At 39.3% G+C, this 16,413-nt stretch overlaps 1 protein-coding gene across 2 annotated transcripts in view; it reads right to left on the reverse strand.

Moving 5' to 3' along the window:
* The window catches only part of wdhd1 (WD repeat and HMG-box DNA binding protein 1), a 72,124-nt gene that overhangs the window by 12,108 nt on the left and 43,603 nt on the right, over positions 1-16,413 (reverse strand). Inside the window, exons 15-22 of one of the 2 annotated variants that reach the window (XM_073039883.1) lie at positions 13,587-13,724; positions 12,827-12,983; positions 11,426-11,540; positions 7,411-7,542; positions 6,331-6,527; positions 5,417-5,580; positions 4,983-5,039; positions 1,760-1,800 (exon numbers count right to left, since the gene is read on the reverse strand). In XM_073039883.1, the coding sequence (XP_072895984.1) occupies positions 1,760-1,800; positions 4,983-5,039; positions 5,417-5,580; positions 6,331-6,527; positions 7,411-7,542; positions 11,426-11,540; positions 12,827-12,983; positions 13,587-13,724 (1,001 nt within the window). Of the gene's footprint in view, positions 1-1,759; positions 1,804-4,982; positions 5,040-5,416; positions 5,581-6,330; positions 6,528-7,410; positions 7,543-11,425; positions 11,541-12,826; positions 12,984-13,586; positions 13,725-16,413 lie in introns of both variants that reach the window. The other variant, XM_073039882.1, reaches the window with a different exon arrangement.

Raw genomic sequence — 16,413 nt, forward strand, 5'->3', positions numbered from 1 at the left:
ATCTGACAGGAACACTGATTTCTCCAACTTCCAGTAAGTTCTTCCCCTCCCTGCTTCTCTCCTTTTCCATTCCCCATTCTGGCCATATTCAAGCTTGCTGACTGTTGTAGGCCGAATCAAAAGTGGTGATGATTCAGCATGTAGGAGAGAGATTGAAAATCTGGCTGAGTGGTGGCATAACAGCAACCGTTTGCTCAATGTCAGCAAGACCAAGGAGTTGATTATTGACTTCAGGCAGAGGAAACCAAAGGGCCATGAGCCAGTCCTCCATCAGCAGTGGAGAAAGTCAGCAACTTTAAATTCTTAGGTGGACTTATCAGAGGACTTATCTTGGGCCCAGCACACAGGTGCAATTATGAAGAATGCAATGCTGCCCCTCATATTTCCTTTGGAGCTCACGAAGGTTCAGTACGACATTTAAAACTTTGACAAACTTCTATAGACTTGTGGTGGAGATTATAGTGTCTGGCTGCATCAGAGCCTGGTATGGAAACACCAATGCCCTTGAATGGAAAATCCTACAAAAGTAGTAGACACAGCCCAGTCCATCACAGTTAAAGATCTCTGCACCATTGAGCACATCTACACGAAATGCAGGAGAGCACAATTCATCATCAGGGACCGCCCCCCCCCCCCCCGCCCCCCACAACCCAGGTCAGGCTCTCTTCTCCCTGCTGCCTTTAGTAAAAAGGTGCAGGAACCTCAGAACTCACACCACCAGGATCAGGAACAGTTATTACCCCTCAACCATCATGGTCTTGAAACCAAAGGAAATAACTTCACTCAACTTCATATGCCCTGTCACTGAAATGTTCCTGCAACCTGAAGACTCACTTTCAAGGACCCTTTATTTCATGTTCTCAACATTTATTGCTTATTTATGGATTAGTATTTTTCTTGTTGTATTTGCAGTTTTTTGTCTTTTGCACACTGGTTGAATGCCCAAGTTGGTAAGGTCTTTCATTGATTCTATTATGGTTATTCTATTCTGGATTTATTGAGTGTGCCCACAAGAAAAGGAGCCACTGGGTTGTATACAGTGACATAGATATATACTTTGATAATAAATTTACTCTGAACTTTGTTCACCCTCTCACATCTCCTCTTCTCACTTGCCCAGCACTTCGCTCTAGGTTTTGGTTCCTCTTCCTTCCCCTTCTTCCAGGGTCCACTGTCCTCTCCTGTATCCCCTCCCAGCTTCTTAATTCATCTCTCCTCTTCCACCCATCTACCTACCCCCCCTCACCTGCCTGCTTGCATTTCTTCCCCTTCCCTACCTTCTTCTTCTGCCTTCTACCACCTTTCTTTCTAGTCTTAAAGGGTCTTAGCTCAAACTGTTTATTGCCCTCTGTAGATACTGCCTGACTTGAGTTCCTCCAGAATTTTGTGTGTGTTGCTATTAATATATTCCTACTAAATTCAGCTTTGTTGATATGAGATACTGCTCCCTGGGAACTTTCAATACAAATAATAAGCAGAAAGATATGCAACTTCATCAGCAGACAGGTTCCATTTGTACTCATAATTTGAAAATACTGAGAATATGCTTCTTCCCCTTTTCTAGAAACAGGCCTCACAAGAGTAAAAAGTCTTTCTTCATTTTCTGGGAGGAATATTTAGGATGTCACTGAAAAATTTAATTTACAACACTAAATGGCAAACTATCTTTTTCTGTCATTTTTCTACCTATACTCGAATGCTGAAGGAGAAGGAATACAATTAGCACACAATCTTCAGGTAAAGTAAAATAATCCCTTACCTTAAAGGGATTGCCACGTGTAAGGATATTGCTTGTAAGAGCTACTGTTAACAGAAGAGATACCAAGTTATATAACAAAAACTTAGAAGGACAAAAATGACTTTACAATTTTACTGATGGAAAAAAAATGTTGTTCCACAGTATATTAAAATCTACATCAATTAGTGTATGAAGAGATCATCCAGACACAATCAACAGACGAGGAATGATGAGGGCAAGGCTGTGGGCATTGTCTATATAGGTTTTAACAAGGCCTTTTACAAAGCTCTGCATGGTAGGTGAACTTGGAAGGTTAAATCACATGCAATGTAGAGAGCGCTAGCTTGATGATAGAGGTTGATGATGAAAGGTTGTTTCCAGACAGGAGGATGTGACTAGTAGTCTGCTATGGGGATTGATGTTGAGCCTACTGCTGTTAACATAAACGAGTTGGATGAGAATGTATAATTCACAGTTAATAATTTTACAGATGACACTTAAATGTGTGTATGATAAAATACGAAGAATGTTATCAAAAATTACAAGGGGATCTTGATCATCTAGATAAATTGGCCAAGGAATGGCAAATGGGATTCAATACAGATAACAGCAAAGTGTTGCATTTTGGAAAGCCTACAAAAGCCTGTAGAATGGTACAGTGAACAGTAGTGCTCATGGGAGTGTGGCAAAGGACTCAGGAGCACAAGTACATGGGTCATTGAAAATAGCACTGCAGTTAGACAGTATTTTGGCATGCTGACTTTCGTCAGTATACCTACAGGAAAGATGTAAATAAGGTTGAAAGAGTACAGGGAAAATTTACAAGAATATTGCCGAATCTGGAGAACCTGAGTTATATGGAAAGGTTGAATAGGTTAGGACTTTATTCCTTGGAATGTAGAAGCTTAAGAGATTTGATAGAGGTATACAAAATCATGAGGGGTATAACTAGGGTAAATGCAAGCAGGCTTTTTCCACTGAGGTTAGGTGGGACTACAACCAGAGGTCGTGGGTTGAGGGTGACAGATGAAAAGTTTAAGGGGAACATGAGGGGAAATTACTTCATTCAGAGGGTCGTGAGAGTGTGGAATGAGTTGCCAGCACAAGTAGTGCATGCAAGCTCAATTTAAACATTTAAGAGAAGTTTGGATAGGTTCATGGATGGTAAAGGTAAGGAGGGCAATATTCCAGGTGCAGGTCAATTGGAGTAGGTAATTTCGACATGGACTAGAGGGGGCAAAGGGTCTGTTTCTATGATGTACTTCTCTATGACTTCATATGCTTGAACATTATGTTGCAGCTGTACAAGATGTTGGTGAGGGTGAAATTGGATACTCTGTACACTTTTGGTTATCTTGTTATAGAAGAGATGTCATTAAGATGGAAAGAGCGCAGTTGCTGGAATGTTGTCAAGTCTCAAGGAAGAGCTTGAGCAGGCTAGGGCTGTTCCATACGAGAGTGAAGCTATAGAGGTGTATTAAATCATTAGGAACAAGGATAAAGTGAATACACATAGCCTTTTTCTCCTAGAGAAAGGCAACTGAAAAATAGAAGGCAGAGGTTTAATATGAGAGGGGAAAGATTTAAAAGGAATCCAATTGGCAACTTCTTCACACAGAGGGTGCTATGTACATAGAATAAGCCGTCAAAGAAAGTGGTTGAGGCAGATACAGTAACAACACTTAAATGACATTTGGATAGATAGATTGATAAGAAAGGTTTAAAGAGAACTCAGCCAAATAGGATTAGCTTTGATGGGCATATTGGTTGGCATGGACACTGTCAAAAGAGTCCCTTTCTGTGCTCTTATACTCCATTTAAAGGAAATGATCCTGGATCAAAACTATACTTGATGTGACACTTACACCATTGCACAAATCATACTCAATATAGTCCACTGTCCCAGCACCACACTTCTCTCTTTCTACATTCCAACCAGTTACTGTGTCCAGTCTTACTTGAACTCCTGTTTCAGGAGCAAGATGAAAAGACAGAGGGAGCTTCACATATTTGCTACGCATCACTTATAAACTTACCTGGATTCTTTACTTGACTAGGCTTTACCCTGACAGATTTTGATAGGTTAGCTTTTGAAGTTTTTAATATGTCTCAGATCCATGTGAATAGCTTTTAAATGTCTGACTCTAAATACTTATTTCAAATAACCTAAAATGCAAAACAGCGAGGTACTATTAAAAAATTAGAAACATCACAAGGTACAATAATCCTAGCACCTGTCTTTCTCGGTATGATCTGATCGTATTCAAATCCAAGGAGCACATGTTCAAACACCAGACATCCTTGGAATAAAACTTAAAGAACAGATGCAAAGTGGAGCCACTATCTCAGAGTCTCAGAGACACAGGTTCATTCCTGGCCCTGGGTACTGTGTGAGGAGATTCTGTGACTGCATAGGTTTACATTGGCTTCCTCCCACATCCTAAAGATATGTGGTTTAGTAGGTTCAAACACAAGGAAATCTGCAGATGCTGGAAATTCAAACAACAATACACACAAAATGCTGGTAGAACACAGCAGGCTAGGCAGCATCTATAGGGAGAAGCGATGTCGACGTTTCGGGCCGAGACCGAAACGTCGGCATCGCTTCTCCCTATAGATGCTGCCTAGCCTGCTGTGTTCTACCAGCATTTTGTGTGTGTTGTGGTTCAGTAGGTTAATTGGTGGTGGTGGCTGTAAATTGCCCTGATAGTGCAAGCAAATGGTAGAAACTGGGGGGGGGGGGCAGGGGGATTGATGAATATGTAGGAGAATTTAAAAAATGGAATTCACAGTGAGTATTTGCTGATCAGCATACTCAGTGGGGCCAAAAAGCCTGTTTCCCTGCTGTGTCTATTAAAAGTCCACCTATCTTATCACTTCTGCATCATTGAACTCAGTGGTAAGCCCAGCACAAAGCAGATGGTTAACTGCATCAACAACTAATGTCCAGTGCATCTCAGATTTCCGTGCACGGAAGACTAAGATACACCAACTACCTAACAGCTGATAGATAATCATTTTACTGGTGAACACGATTCAGTCAAGTAATGAAGCAAACGGTTGAACGAATTCTGACGTTTTAAGGCATGGCATACTGCAATACGTATTTATCATGCAAGCTAACTGAATGAACCCCAACACTGTAAGTTATAGTATTTCTCAAATTATAATTCTAAATATGTACTAAATATGTAAAAAATTGCAGTACTGGCAAGTTACATAAATATAATTTGATATTACATACCAGATTTTGTAGTTATTTTTTCTGGAGAATCAAGATCTTTACTAAATGGATATAGTCCTGCAGCAGAGAAGTCCACAAATTAATTGTATTCAATAAGTACTCGATGTTGTTTTAGATGAATACTAGATAAACCAACCAACAAAATGCCAGTAAAAATAAACTAAAATTATTTTAGGAAATTGAGGGAAAGTTTCAGTCAGTCTATTTGTACAAGTATTTCCTCTGTTTATTTTTAATACACTTCTGCACTAAAGGATGAAATGAAAGTGGGCAGATAACTGCAGTAAAAGTAATGCAATTATGTTTATTTAATATCCTCATGGGAATGGCCTCACAAAAGGAACAAGCAATATTGTAGAACTACAGCTGGTTAGAATTAGAATCAGGATAGGCAAATACTGTGTAAATTTATATAAATATTTGGCTCATCTCACTTCTATTTTCATGAAGTCGTTCCTCAGGCTCCAATCCAGAAACACCATCTTCTTCTGCATCGTTCTGTACACCTTCCTCATTTCCTCCTCCCGCATTCTGAATGCAACTTTGAGCTGAAGGTTGCATGCGAGGTGAATTATATCTAGTAACTGATCTACTGTAACTATATAAAGAAGACAGTGTCAATAACTAGCAGAATTTACTCCACTAAGTACCTCAAGGTTTAAGTTAAAGAAGATCATTTTTCTATACCAAACAATTCAGTGCCAAGGTACAAAAACAAGCAGAGGCTGGTTGATACCCTATTTATTTCAATGTGATTAGGTGAAATCAATTGCTCTTTAGAATTTAATGGGCAACTGTGTGCAATGCTATTTACTGTATTTCAAAATGTCCTAACTGTTCATTTTTTCTTCAAAGCTATGAATGATATTCTAGTTATATGGGGACTCAGCTTATGCTTCACAAATAAACTTAATTCAAACCATTTGTACTTCACTCCAGCATGTTCCCTACACGTTGATAACATTTGTAAATGCATACACATCAGAGTAATATAGTACAAGCTAAATTAGGAGTAGAACCATTAGAAAGAAATGGTGTAAAAAATCTAACAGGAGGAATTTTCAATTCATGGTGTGCAGCACTAGATGAGATTCCAGATGTTAACTACATTCTGCTGAGCTATTAACAGTATTTGGTGATTTTGGCTTGGTCATTTTATCTACATTTTGTCCTATAATACTCTCAAGCTTTATAATGTATGTGGAATAGTGTGTCCTTGAGATGTCAATGTTAACCCTGCAAAGAATTTGTAACTGTGTTAAGATCAATGAAAACTAGTATCTTTTTTCCATAGACCATGATTTTGTGGGAATACACTGCAATTACAATTTAACACAAGTGCCAATACCCAGTATTTAATTCCGTATCCTCCTCTTGTACAGCAGTCAGTGTTGCAGCTTTCTCTTGCGCCAGATCACTAAGGCGCTGTGCAAGCGTTAGACGTTTTGAACGTGAAGCATACTTGATAGCCAAATTTAAGACATTCTGGGTCATAAACTCCGAAAGCTCTTCACAACGAAATTCACGATCAACCTTGCAAGATAACTAAATGATAAACAAAATATTAATGTTTTACCTACTTGTCAGATTAGTTCTCATTTTAAAATGGTTTACTTTTAAAATATACAAAATGCAAGAAGGAACATTAAACAGTTATCACGTTTGTCCTGTAGTTCAAACATCAGAGCTCAAATTAATCTTGAGCGATAAGGAATCTGCATGCATGGATGATGCTAACTTTTCTTTTGTATCATCCATGAAGAATTTCCAATGCATTCAGAGTCAGTATTTCTGCTTTTCAACAATATTTAAATCAAAACTTCAGGTAAAATAAAAGAAAAATAATAACTCAGACTATTTGAGGACAGGCTTCTTAACATGCAACTGCATGATTTAAAAAGAACTGTGACACAATATCCAGAAGTCTATTCTGCAAATGTCACATGGGTCTCCAATGCACAATACTACAATAAAGTGGCAAGATTAGTTCTATAGTACATCGTCTCATTCACTGCAATCTTAGAAGATTCATGTTTCAGTTTACAAGGGGCCCAACATACTTATAAAACTACTTTTTGTTGCAAATGCTAGTAAAGATACAAGGTGGAATTAATCACCCTCACATTAAAAATATTTGCATTTTACCTTACAAATACTGCACTTGAGCCCGATCAATCCAAATTCCATTCGCTACTTGTTTAAACTTTGAGAAGATGGGGAGTTAAAGTAGCTCCAAATTGACTGTATATAAAACTACTGAGCAGTAGCATCACACGTTGTACATTAAAAATAAGATCACAGCCACAATTTATCATACAAAGATCCTTTTGTTACAGAATATTAGAAGAGTTCCATTTTCATTAATAGCTATGAGATAATACTTATATTTGCAGAAACAGCTGTGGAAGATTATATAGATTATACTCACAGCAAACATTTTCATAAGCAGTTCCTGCTGTTCCTTCACTGCTTGGTTTTCCGCAGCTAGATCGAATTCATAGTTATTTGCTTCCAAATAGTCAAAATGGTTACGAAATAGAACAGATCGCCAGTACTGCTCCTGCAAAAAGAGAAAAATTGAAATTATCTATTACATGCTACTCACAAAATTTGAATACAGGAACTTGAAATACTAAGCATTTGCAGATTGAGCCAACTAATATCCAAAAAGCAAAAATCTCCCCAGGGCTTACATGAAATCCATCTATACTAATTATCTTCAAGATTAACCTCTGCTTACACATCCAAATCCCACAGAAGAATTAGTTGCTTGAAGCTGCATTATGGCTCCATCTGGCACTGGGCATCACAACAATCACAGTGGCAACAATTGCCTATTTAAACAGTGGGTCGATTCACTTACAGGTGACATACAAGTAGGTCTACAGCAGTGACATTCACCTCTCTTGGAAGATGAAGTAGTAGAATGGATCGGTCAATGATTATGGAACCTAGCTGAATTTAATTTCTGTTGATTTGATCAGAAATGGCATCACCCAAATAATTACCCAATACTCAACCCTCCCAAACATCACAGTATGTCTCAGTTTTTTCAAAATACAATGGGCAACTGGGGATGCACAATAGCGTAGTGGTTAGCACAACACTTTACAGTATCAGCAACCCAGGTTTAATTTGCACCAATGTCTGTATGATGTTTGTATGTTCTCCCCACGACTGCATGGATTTCCTCTGTGTGCTCCAGTTTCCTCCCACAGTCTAAAGATGTACCAGCTGGTAGGTTAATTGGGCATTGTAAATTGTCCCATGATTATGCTAAGGTTAAATTGGGGGAGGAGTGGAGGGAGGGGGGTTGCTGAGCAGCACAGCTCAAAGGGCCAGTAGGGTATATTCTGCACTGTATCTCAATAAATAAATCAATCTATAAAACTTGTTGGAATTTTTGATCCTAGCTACATTTTCAGAATTAAAGCCTATCTTCCCAAAATATACTTTGAAAAAACATGACATAATATTATACACACATACCTACATCGTCTACTGAACTTAAGAATGCAAACTTAGAAAAATGGTTAACATAAATTTCACTGATTTAAAAAAATAAAATATATTTCAACAATTAGTTACACAGAGAGCACAGAAGCAGGCTGTTCAGCCTACCACATCCATGCCAACCAAGCATCAATCTAAACTAACCCCGTTTAGAGGAACTTAGTCCAGAGCTTTCTATAACATACAGTTCAAGTGCTTGTCTAGATACTTCATTAGTATAGAAACATAGAAAAACCTACAGCATAAAACAGGCTCTTCGGCGCACAAAGCTTAGAACTACCTAAGCTTTACCCACAGCCCTCTATTTTTCTAAGCACCATGTAGCCATCCAGGAATCTTTTAAAAGACCCTATTGTTTCCGCCTCCACCGCTGCCACCGGCAGCCCATTCCACGTACTCACCACTCTCTGCGTAAAAAACCTACCCCTGACATCTCCTCTGTACCTACTTTCAAGCATCTTAAAACTATGCCCTCTCATACTAGCCATTTCAGCCCTGGGGAAAAGCCTCTGACTATCCACATGATCAATGCCTACTATCTCTTCAGACATTGTATCCGAGGTCACAAGTGAAAAAAAATCTGTCTAATCTTTTATTCACTTTAAACCATGTACTTTAAATGTGTTTGGTAGAAGATAGAACAATGCAGACCCTTCTAATACCATCTGCTCCTATCTCTCTTCAAGGCTTTGGTTAAGGTCAGGGAGTTGTGGTCACTGTCTCTGAAATGCTCAGCCATCAAGATATCTGACACCTGACCAGATTCATTGACTAATAGCAGATCCAGTATGGCCTCTCCTCAAGTTAGGCCGTCTAAGTATTGTGTCAGGAATCCTTCCTGGAAATGCCATCTCACCTGAACTTTTTGCACTAGAGGTTCCAATCACTCTTAGGGAAGTTGAAGTCACCTATGACACCCTGTTATTCTTCCATTTTTTCCAAAATCTGCCTAGCGATCTGCTCCTCAGTGTCTCTGTTACAATTGGGGGTGGGGTCTATAGAATACTTCCAATAGTGTGATTACTCTCTTCATGTTTCTGATTTCCACCTACACTGAATCAGTAATCAATCCCTCCATATCTTCCCTTTCTGCTATCCCTGATCAGCAATGCCACTTCCTCATCTCTTTTACCTCCTCCCTGTCCTTTTTAAAACATCTAAACCCTGGGAACATCCAGCAACCATTCCTGTCCTTGTGACAGCAAAGTCTCTGTAATGGCTACAAAGTCGTGGTTCAATGTAGTGATCCATGCTCTGCATTCAACCTTGATCCTGATACTTCTTGCATAATAGATACATTTCAACCCATCCAACTTACTGCAGGTATGCTCTATCCACCGCCTAACATTCCTCACAATCGCTCTACACATTATACCTACCTTTACACCAACAGCTCCCTTATCTGACCTGTCACTCTGGTTCAACCCCCTGTCAACCTAGTTTACACCAACCCCAACAACTCTTAGCAAACCTGCCTGCAAGGACAATGGTTCCCCTTGAGTTCAGGTATAACCTGACCATTGTGTACAGGTCATACCTTCCCCAGAAGATGTCCCATCGATCCACAAATCTGCAACCCTGCCCTCTCCACACCAATTCTTCAACCACACATCTGCCGTATCATCCTATTCTTACCCACACTGGCATGTGGCACAGGCAGCAATCTAGAGATTACTGCCCTTGAGGTCCTGGTTTCTAGCTTCCTACCTACTCCCTGTATTTGCTCTTTAGGATCTCACCCGTTTTCCTAACTATGTAAGTTGCACCAACATGCACCACAGGTTCTGGCTGCTCATCCTCCCCTTAAGGACTTGATCTAATATGGCCGGACTTGGCACCTAGGAGGCAACATATCATCAGGGAGTCTCTTTCACATCCACCTGTCTACTGAATCTCCCATCACCACAGCTCTCCTCTTATCCCCCATTCCCTTCTGATCCACAGAGACAGACAGTGCCAGAGAACTGGTCGCTCTGTCTTTCCCCTGGTAGGTCACCCCTCCCGCCAACCCACAATATCCAAAGCGGTTTACTTGTGAGAAGGGAACAGCCACAGGGGTGACACTGCACTGTCTGCCTTTTTCCTTCTCCTGACACTCACCCAGCTACCTGCCTCCTGCAATTTAGATGTAACTGCCTCTGTAGCTCCTATCTATCAAATCCTCATCCTCCCACATGATCCGAAAATCATCCAGCTTCATCTCCAGTTCCCTAACACAGTCTGTAAGTAGCTGCAGTCAGATGCACTTCTCGCAGGTGTGGTCATCAGGGAGACTGGAGGTCTCCCAGACTTCCCACATCGTACAAGGAACACACCACTGCCCTGGGATCCATTCTCTTTCTATAACTAAGCCAATTTTGTATCCAATTTGACAGCTCCGCTTGGATCCCAGTGTAGCATTCTGGATCAGTCGTCCACGTGGGATCTTGTTCAAAAACTTTGCTGAAGACCATGTGGGCTACATCAACTGCACTGCCCTCATCGGTAGATTTTGTTACTTCTTCATTTGTCATACAAAATCTCCGACAAACAAAGCTATGCTGATTATTCCTCATCAATCTCTAAGTTTCGAGTCAAGTCACTTTTTATTATCATTTCAACCATAACTGCTGGTACAGTACATAGTAAAATGAGACAACGTTTTTCCATTGACATTCCTACAATTGACAGTAAACTCACTGGCTTATAATTACCACATTTGAATCAATCCAAAGAAGAAAGCAACCACATTGAAATTCAGTTTGAAAACACACTGGTGGCATTCTTTATGATTTCTTATGCAATTCATAATCAGTTAATTTGCCTTTGATTTTATTTTAAGTTGCAATAAAGAACAAACTAAATTTTGCAAGCATTAAGTACTCAAGTAAAATTTAGGTTATGTTAAAAAAAATGAATTTGGGACATAGGACCAATATAAGAGAACATACCTCCATTTGTCCTTTTTCTGAAGTAGTCTGACAATAGGGAAGTTTCAGTGGTAGGACTGTTACAGTGGGACGAGGAAGTGTTGGTGGAAACTTTGCTCCTTTGCATGGAATGCATCTGTTGATAATGATATGTTTTAGTTCCAAGGATGTGATTAAATTTAATCATAATTATTAGTTTTAAATTACAAATGCCACTTGCAAGTATTAGTGCAAGTATAATGCAAGTATTAGTAATGCATGTATTAGGTGAAACCAGGTAAAAGGGAAAGTAAGTGGGTGATATATGGGTGAGTGAATGCTATATAATACAATTGCTATAAGTCTTCCCAATAACTTTTTAAAACTGCGTTGTTCAGGTTGCCTTACTTGAAACATGCTCATCAGTTAAAAAAAAAAGACACTGCCACAGAGAAATTCATCATCACAACCACTGGATTCCACTACGAAGTTAGGACACCATCTTGCCATCTAGCAGAAATAGGATAGTGCAAGCTAGAAGCCAATATCCTCACAAATTATTGTAGACTCAATGGAATTGTTTTTAAGAAGCACAACACGGAAAAGACCCTTCCAGCCTAACGAGCTACACCGCCCAGCCACCCACCTATTTTACCCTAGCTTAATAACCCGTATGCCTTTGACTGTGGGAGGAAACCGGAGCACCCGGAGGAAACCCACACGTCCATGGGAAGGACAAACAAACTTTCTTGAAGAGGGCATCGGAACTGAAATAGCATGACAATAACTGCTCTGCTACCATGGCACTCATATTTGACCATTTCTTAAAACAAATGGTATTTTTAGAGTAACCGATTACTACAGCACAGAAATAGGCCTTTTGGCCCATCTAATCCGTGCCGAACTGTTATTCTGCCCAGTCCTATCGCCCTGCACCAGGATCATACCCCTCTCATCCATGTACTTATCCAAGCTTATCTTAAATGTTGTAATCAAACTTGCATCCATCACTTCCACTGGTAGATTGTTCAACACTCACACCACCTTCTGAGTAAAGTAAACCTTTAGGTTTTCCTTAAAAATTTCACCTTTCACCCTTTACCAAGAACTTCAAGGATCAAAGTTACAAATTGTAGACAATCCGACATTACTTCTATAAAAGTTTACTTGAAGTACTTTCAAAAGCTTTTTGATACTTTGTGGTAGAATTAAGACTTTTCAAATTTGCAACATAATTCAAAATATTTCCTTACTGTAGTTACAATGTAGACAATTTGAAACATCTGTAGTAAAACACAAACATAAGAAAATCTGCAGATGCAGGAAATCCAAAGCAACACACGCAAAATGCTGGAGGAACTCAGCAGGTCAGGCAGCGTCTAAGGAAAAGAGTAAACAGTCAAACCCACACAATACATGTGCTAACGGTTATAATTCTTTCACCTGAGTTGTTGAGGGTTTTCGTGGATACCAATCACCCAGTAATGATCAGACTTGCTCTTGCAATGGTCCCTAGTGTTAGAAATAGGAATCCAGTTCTTCCCTAGAGATCTGTTCAACATTCGCACTATCCCATCCGAATCTGCAAATGCTGGAGTTCCTGTAGAGAAATAATGTTACAAGTTACAACAATTACTATACTGAATATGATAATTATTTGGGGTCATGAGTTGATCATTTGCCATAACTATTTCAAAAGATAACAATTACCGCAATATAAAGACAATGGATTAAGAACTTCAAAAGAATATTCATCTAATGTTCTAGTCTAGCATTTTTGCAAAAATATGTTTAGTACTACACTTCCAAAACATTTTTGATTAACCAATAATTCTCAATGTGGTAAAACAATGTTCCAAAATGGAGACCAAAGTGAAAAACCACCAATAACCAATGAAAAAAATCAAAGCAAAAATTTGCACTTTTGATTTAATAACCCGACATAAATAATATAAATTAAAAGAATAATCAGTGTTTTTATTATTAAAATATTACCAGGGTAATCCACAACATGAATAACCTATTAGCATAGAACCTCACACAGAAAAATTTCCCTCTGCAGAACTCTCTGTTTTGTTTCTTTTTCTGACATTGCAGTGCAAAATTAAAGGTAAGAAACTGTCATATTGATTATTTGGAATTCTATTTTGCCTATGTATTTTCCCCTGCAGCAAGTGTCCTGTTAAGGACATACTAAGATTACCTTCAGCAGAAAAGCCCTGCCATGTCAGATATGACTTTCTACTTAAAGGAAGGGGAACTCCATGGAGAACCTGTGACTTTCTTTTTCCTAGTTCCATAAGTTGGACCCCAAGACACTGATCTCCATCAAATCCGGTGCCTGAAGAGAAAAATAAATTTTCAATAATATAACAAATTATTTTAATAAAAGAAAATAACTAAAAGAACAAAGAAACTATATTATCCACAATGTCCTTAAGAGAATGGTGAAACTGTTCTCCTGTTAATTCTACCTTAGCAATGATCACATGCATAGAAATCTCTAAAGTGCTGAGGATTTACCATAAATACATTCTGCCGAGCATTCCACAGAAATGCATTCTGCCTGCTAAATGTTTGTAGCATTTTCAGTTTTTACCCTATTAAGTTCATAACTATGAAATATGTTCATGATAAAAAGATTGAGATTCAAGATCCCTATTTATTTATCATATATCAAAAGTTTCATTTTTGTTAACACTATTTGTGTCAATAACCAACACATATTCCAGTGCCAATATAGCATGCTAGCAATAAACATTACAAGTCTCAAATGGTTCAAAATCTCTTGAATAATTTCTTCCACTTCAGCACCTGAATTAAATAATTCAAACCCGAGGCTTATTGAAAATGAACAGCTTTCCCATAAGGTAAAGCAAGCTTAGAAAAATTGAATCAGCCTTCAGCAGAAGTGCTCACTTGTAGTTAAGTGCGAGCCTAAACAGTAAAAATACACTAAAGTGTAACCTAAACAGCAAAAATTAAGCAGCCTAGAGAAAATCTTTTCTCTTCCCCAGGATCATATCATACGCTAAGGCAGAAATAATTAATCACCCAAATGTGTGAGATTTCTTAATCAACTTCCTCAGCAAGTACAAACAGCAATTCTAATTGACACCATTCAGCACAGTCTACCCCACTTCCTTAAATCAGCAGAGCAAGAATGCTATATTCAGCCGAAACAGGATCAACCATAATCTGAGAGCAAGTTAAAAATACTAAATATAAGACAAATGTCTTCATATCAAAATCTCAATATAATGTTGGGCAGATCTAAATAAACTTTTTTCCTCATGCTTTCAAAGAAAAGCAACATAGAAGGATATGAAAGTTGAATGGACAATGTTAATCTAAGACACTTTAAAAAGAATCCTTTATCAACTGATGCTTGGGTAATGTAAGTGCCTTCCAGCATTGTTACCAACGTACATCAGGAAAAGGGCAAAGAATATTTTATTATTAATATAATGTATTTTGCTATGGTGGCATTGCGGTTAGTGCAATGCTGTTCCAGTTGGAGTTCAGAGTTCAATTCCAGCATCCTCAGAAGGTAGGTCTGTACATTCCTTCCTGTGTATGCACGGGCTTCTGCATGCTCCAGTTTCCTCCCACAGGTATATAGGCATTGATCATGTGGATAGTCAGAGGCTTCTTCCCAGGGCTGAAATGTCTAACATGAGAGGGCACAGTTTGAAGGTGCTTGGAAGCAGGTACAGAGCAGATGTCAGGGGTAAGTTCTTTATGCAGAGAGTGGTGAATGTGTGGAATGGACTGCCAGCAATGGTGGTTGAAGGCGGAAACGATAGGGTCGTTTAAGAGATTTCTGGATAGGTATATGGAGCTTAGCAAAAAAGGAGTGCTATAGATAACCCTAGGTAAATTCTAAGGTAAGGACATGTCCAGCACAGCTTTGTGGGCCAAAGGGACTGTATTGTGCTGTAGGCTTTCTATGTTTCAGTCCAAAAACGTATCAGCTAGTAGGTTAATTGGTCATTGTAAATTGTCTGATGAACTGCTGGGCAGCACGGCTCGTGGGGTTGGAAGGGCCTGCTCCACACTGTAATTCTAAATTAAATAAATAAAGACATTTATTTACGCTTTGTCTGCCAAAGAAAGCAGGATCTCTCAGTGGCCACACATTTCAATTCCACGTCCCATTCCCATTCTGATATGTCTATCCATGGCCTCCTCTACTATCAAGATGAAGCCACACTCAGGTTGGAGGAACAACACCTTATATTCCGTCTGGGTAGCCTCCAACCTGATGGCATGAACATTGATTTCTCTAACTTCTGTTAATGCCTATCCTCCCCTTCTTACCCCAACCCTGATTTATTATTCTGTCCCTTCCCCTTTTTTTGTCTCTCTCTGTCCCTCTCACAATCACTCCTTGCCTGCTCTCCATCTTCCTCTGGTGCTCCCCTCCCCCTTTCCTTCTCCCTCAGCCTCCCGTCCCATGATCCTCTCCCTTCTCCAGCTCTGTATCCCTTTTGCCAATCTACTTTCCAGCTCTTAGCTTCATCATTCCCCCTCCTGTCTTCTCCTGTTATTTCAGATCTCCCCCTCCCCATCCCACTTTCAAATTTCTTACTATCTTTTCTTTCAGTTAGTCCTGATGAAGGGTCTCGGCCCAAAACGTCAACTGTACTTCTTCCTATAGAGGTCACAGTCACATGACTAAAAATGCAAGAACTTAAGATCCCACTAGGTGGCAGTCTGTATTTCCAGACAGAATGAACCAAACTCGCTCTTGTTAGATCAAAAAAAGACTTCCAATTAGACAGCAATTTTACTGTTAGAAAATATCCCATCCTCTTTGCAGAGATGTAATCAAAAAATGGGAACAGCCAAATAAGGAGGTGTTCGAAAGGATAGACAAAAGTAAAATCAAAATGAGAAGATTTAAAGGGCGTAACGAGGAGACAGACAGAGTCATACAACACAGAAGCAGTCATTTAGGCCTATTGTGCCCATGCCAACCATCAAACGAAGACCTTACTGCCCTTGGTCTGTGGTCTTCCTTGCCTTGG

The sequence above is a fragment of the Hemitrygon akajei genome, chromosome 3, assembly GCF_048418815.1.
Source record: "Hemitrygon akajei chromosome 3, sHemAka1.3, whole genome shotgun sequence".
In the NCBI taxonomy this organism is placed as follows: Eukaryota; Metazoa; Chordata; class Chondrichthyes; order Myliobatiformes; family Dasyatidae; genus Hemitrygon; species Hemitrygon akajei.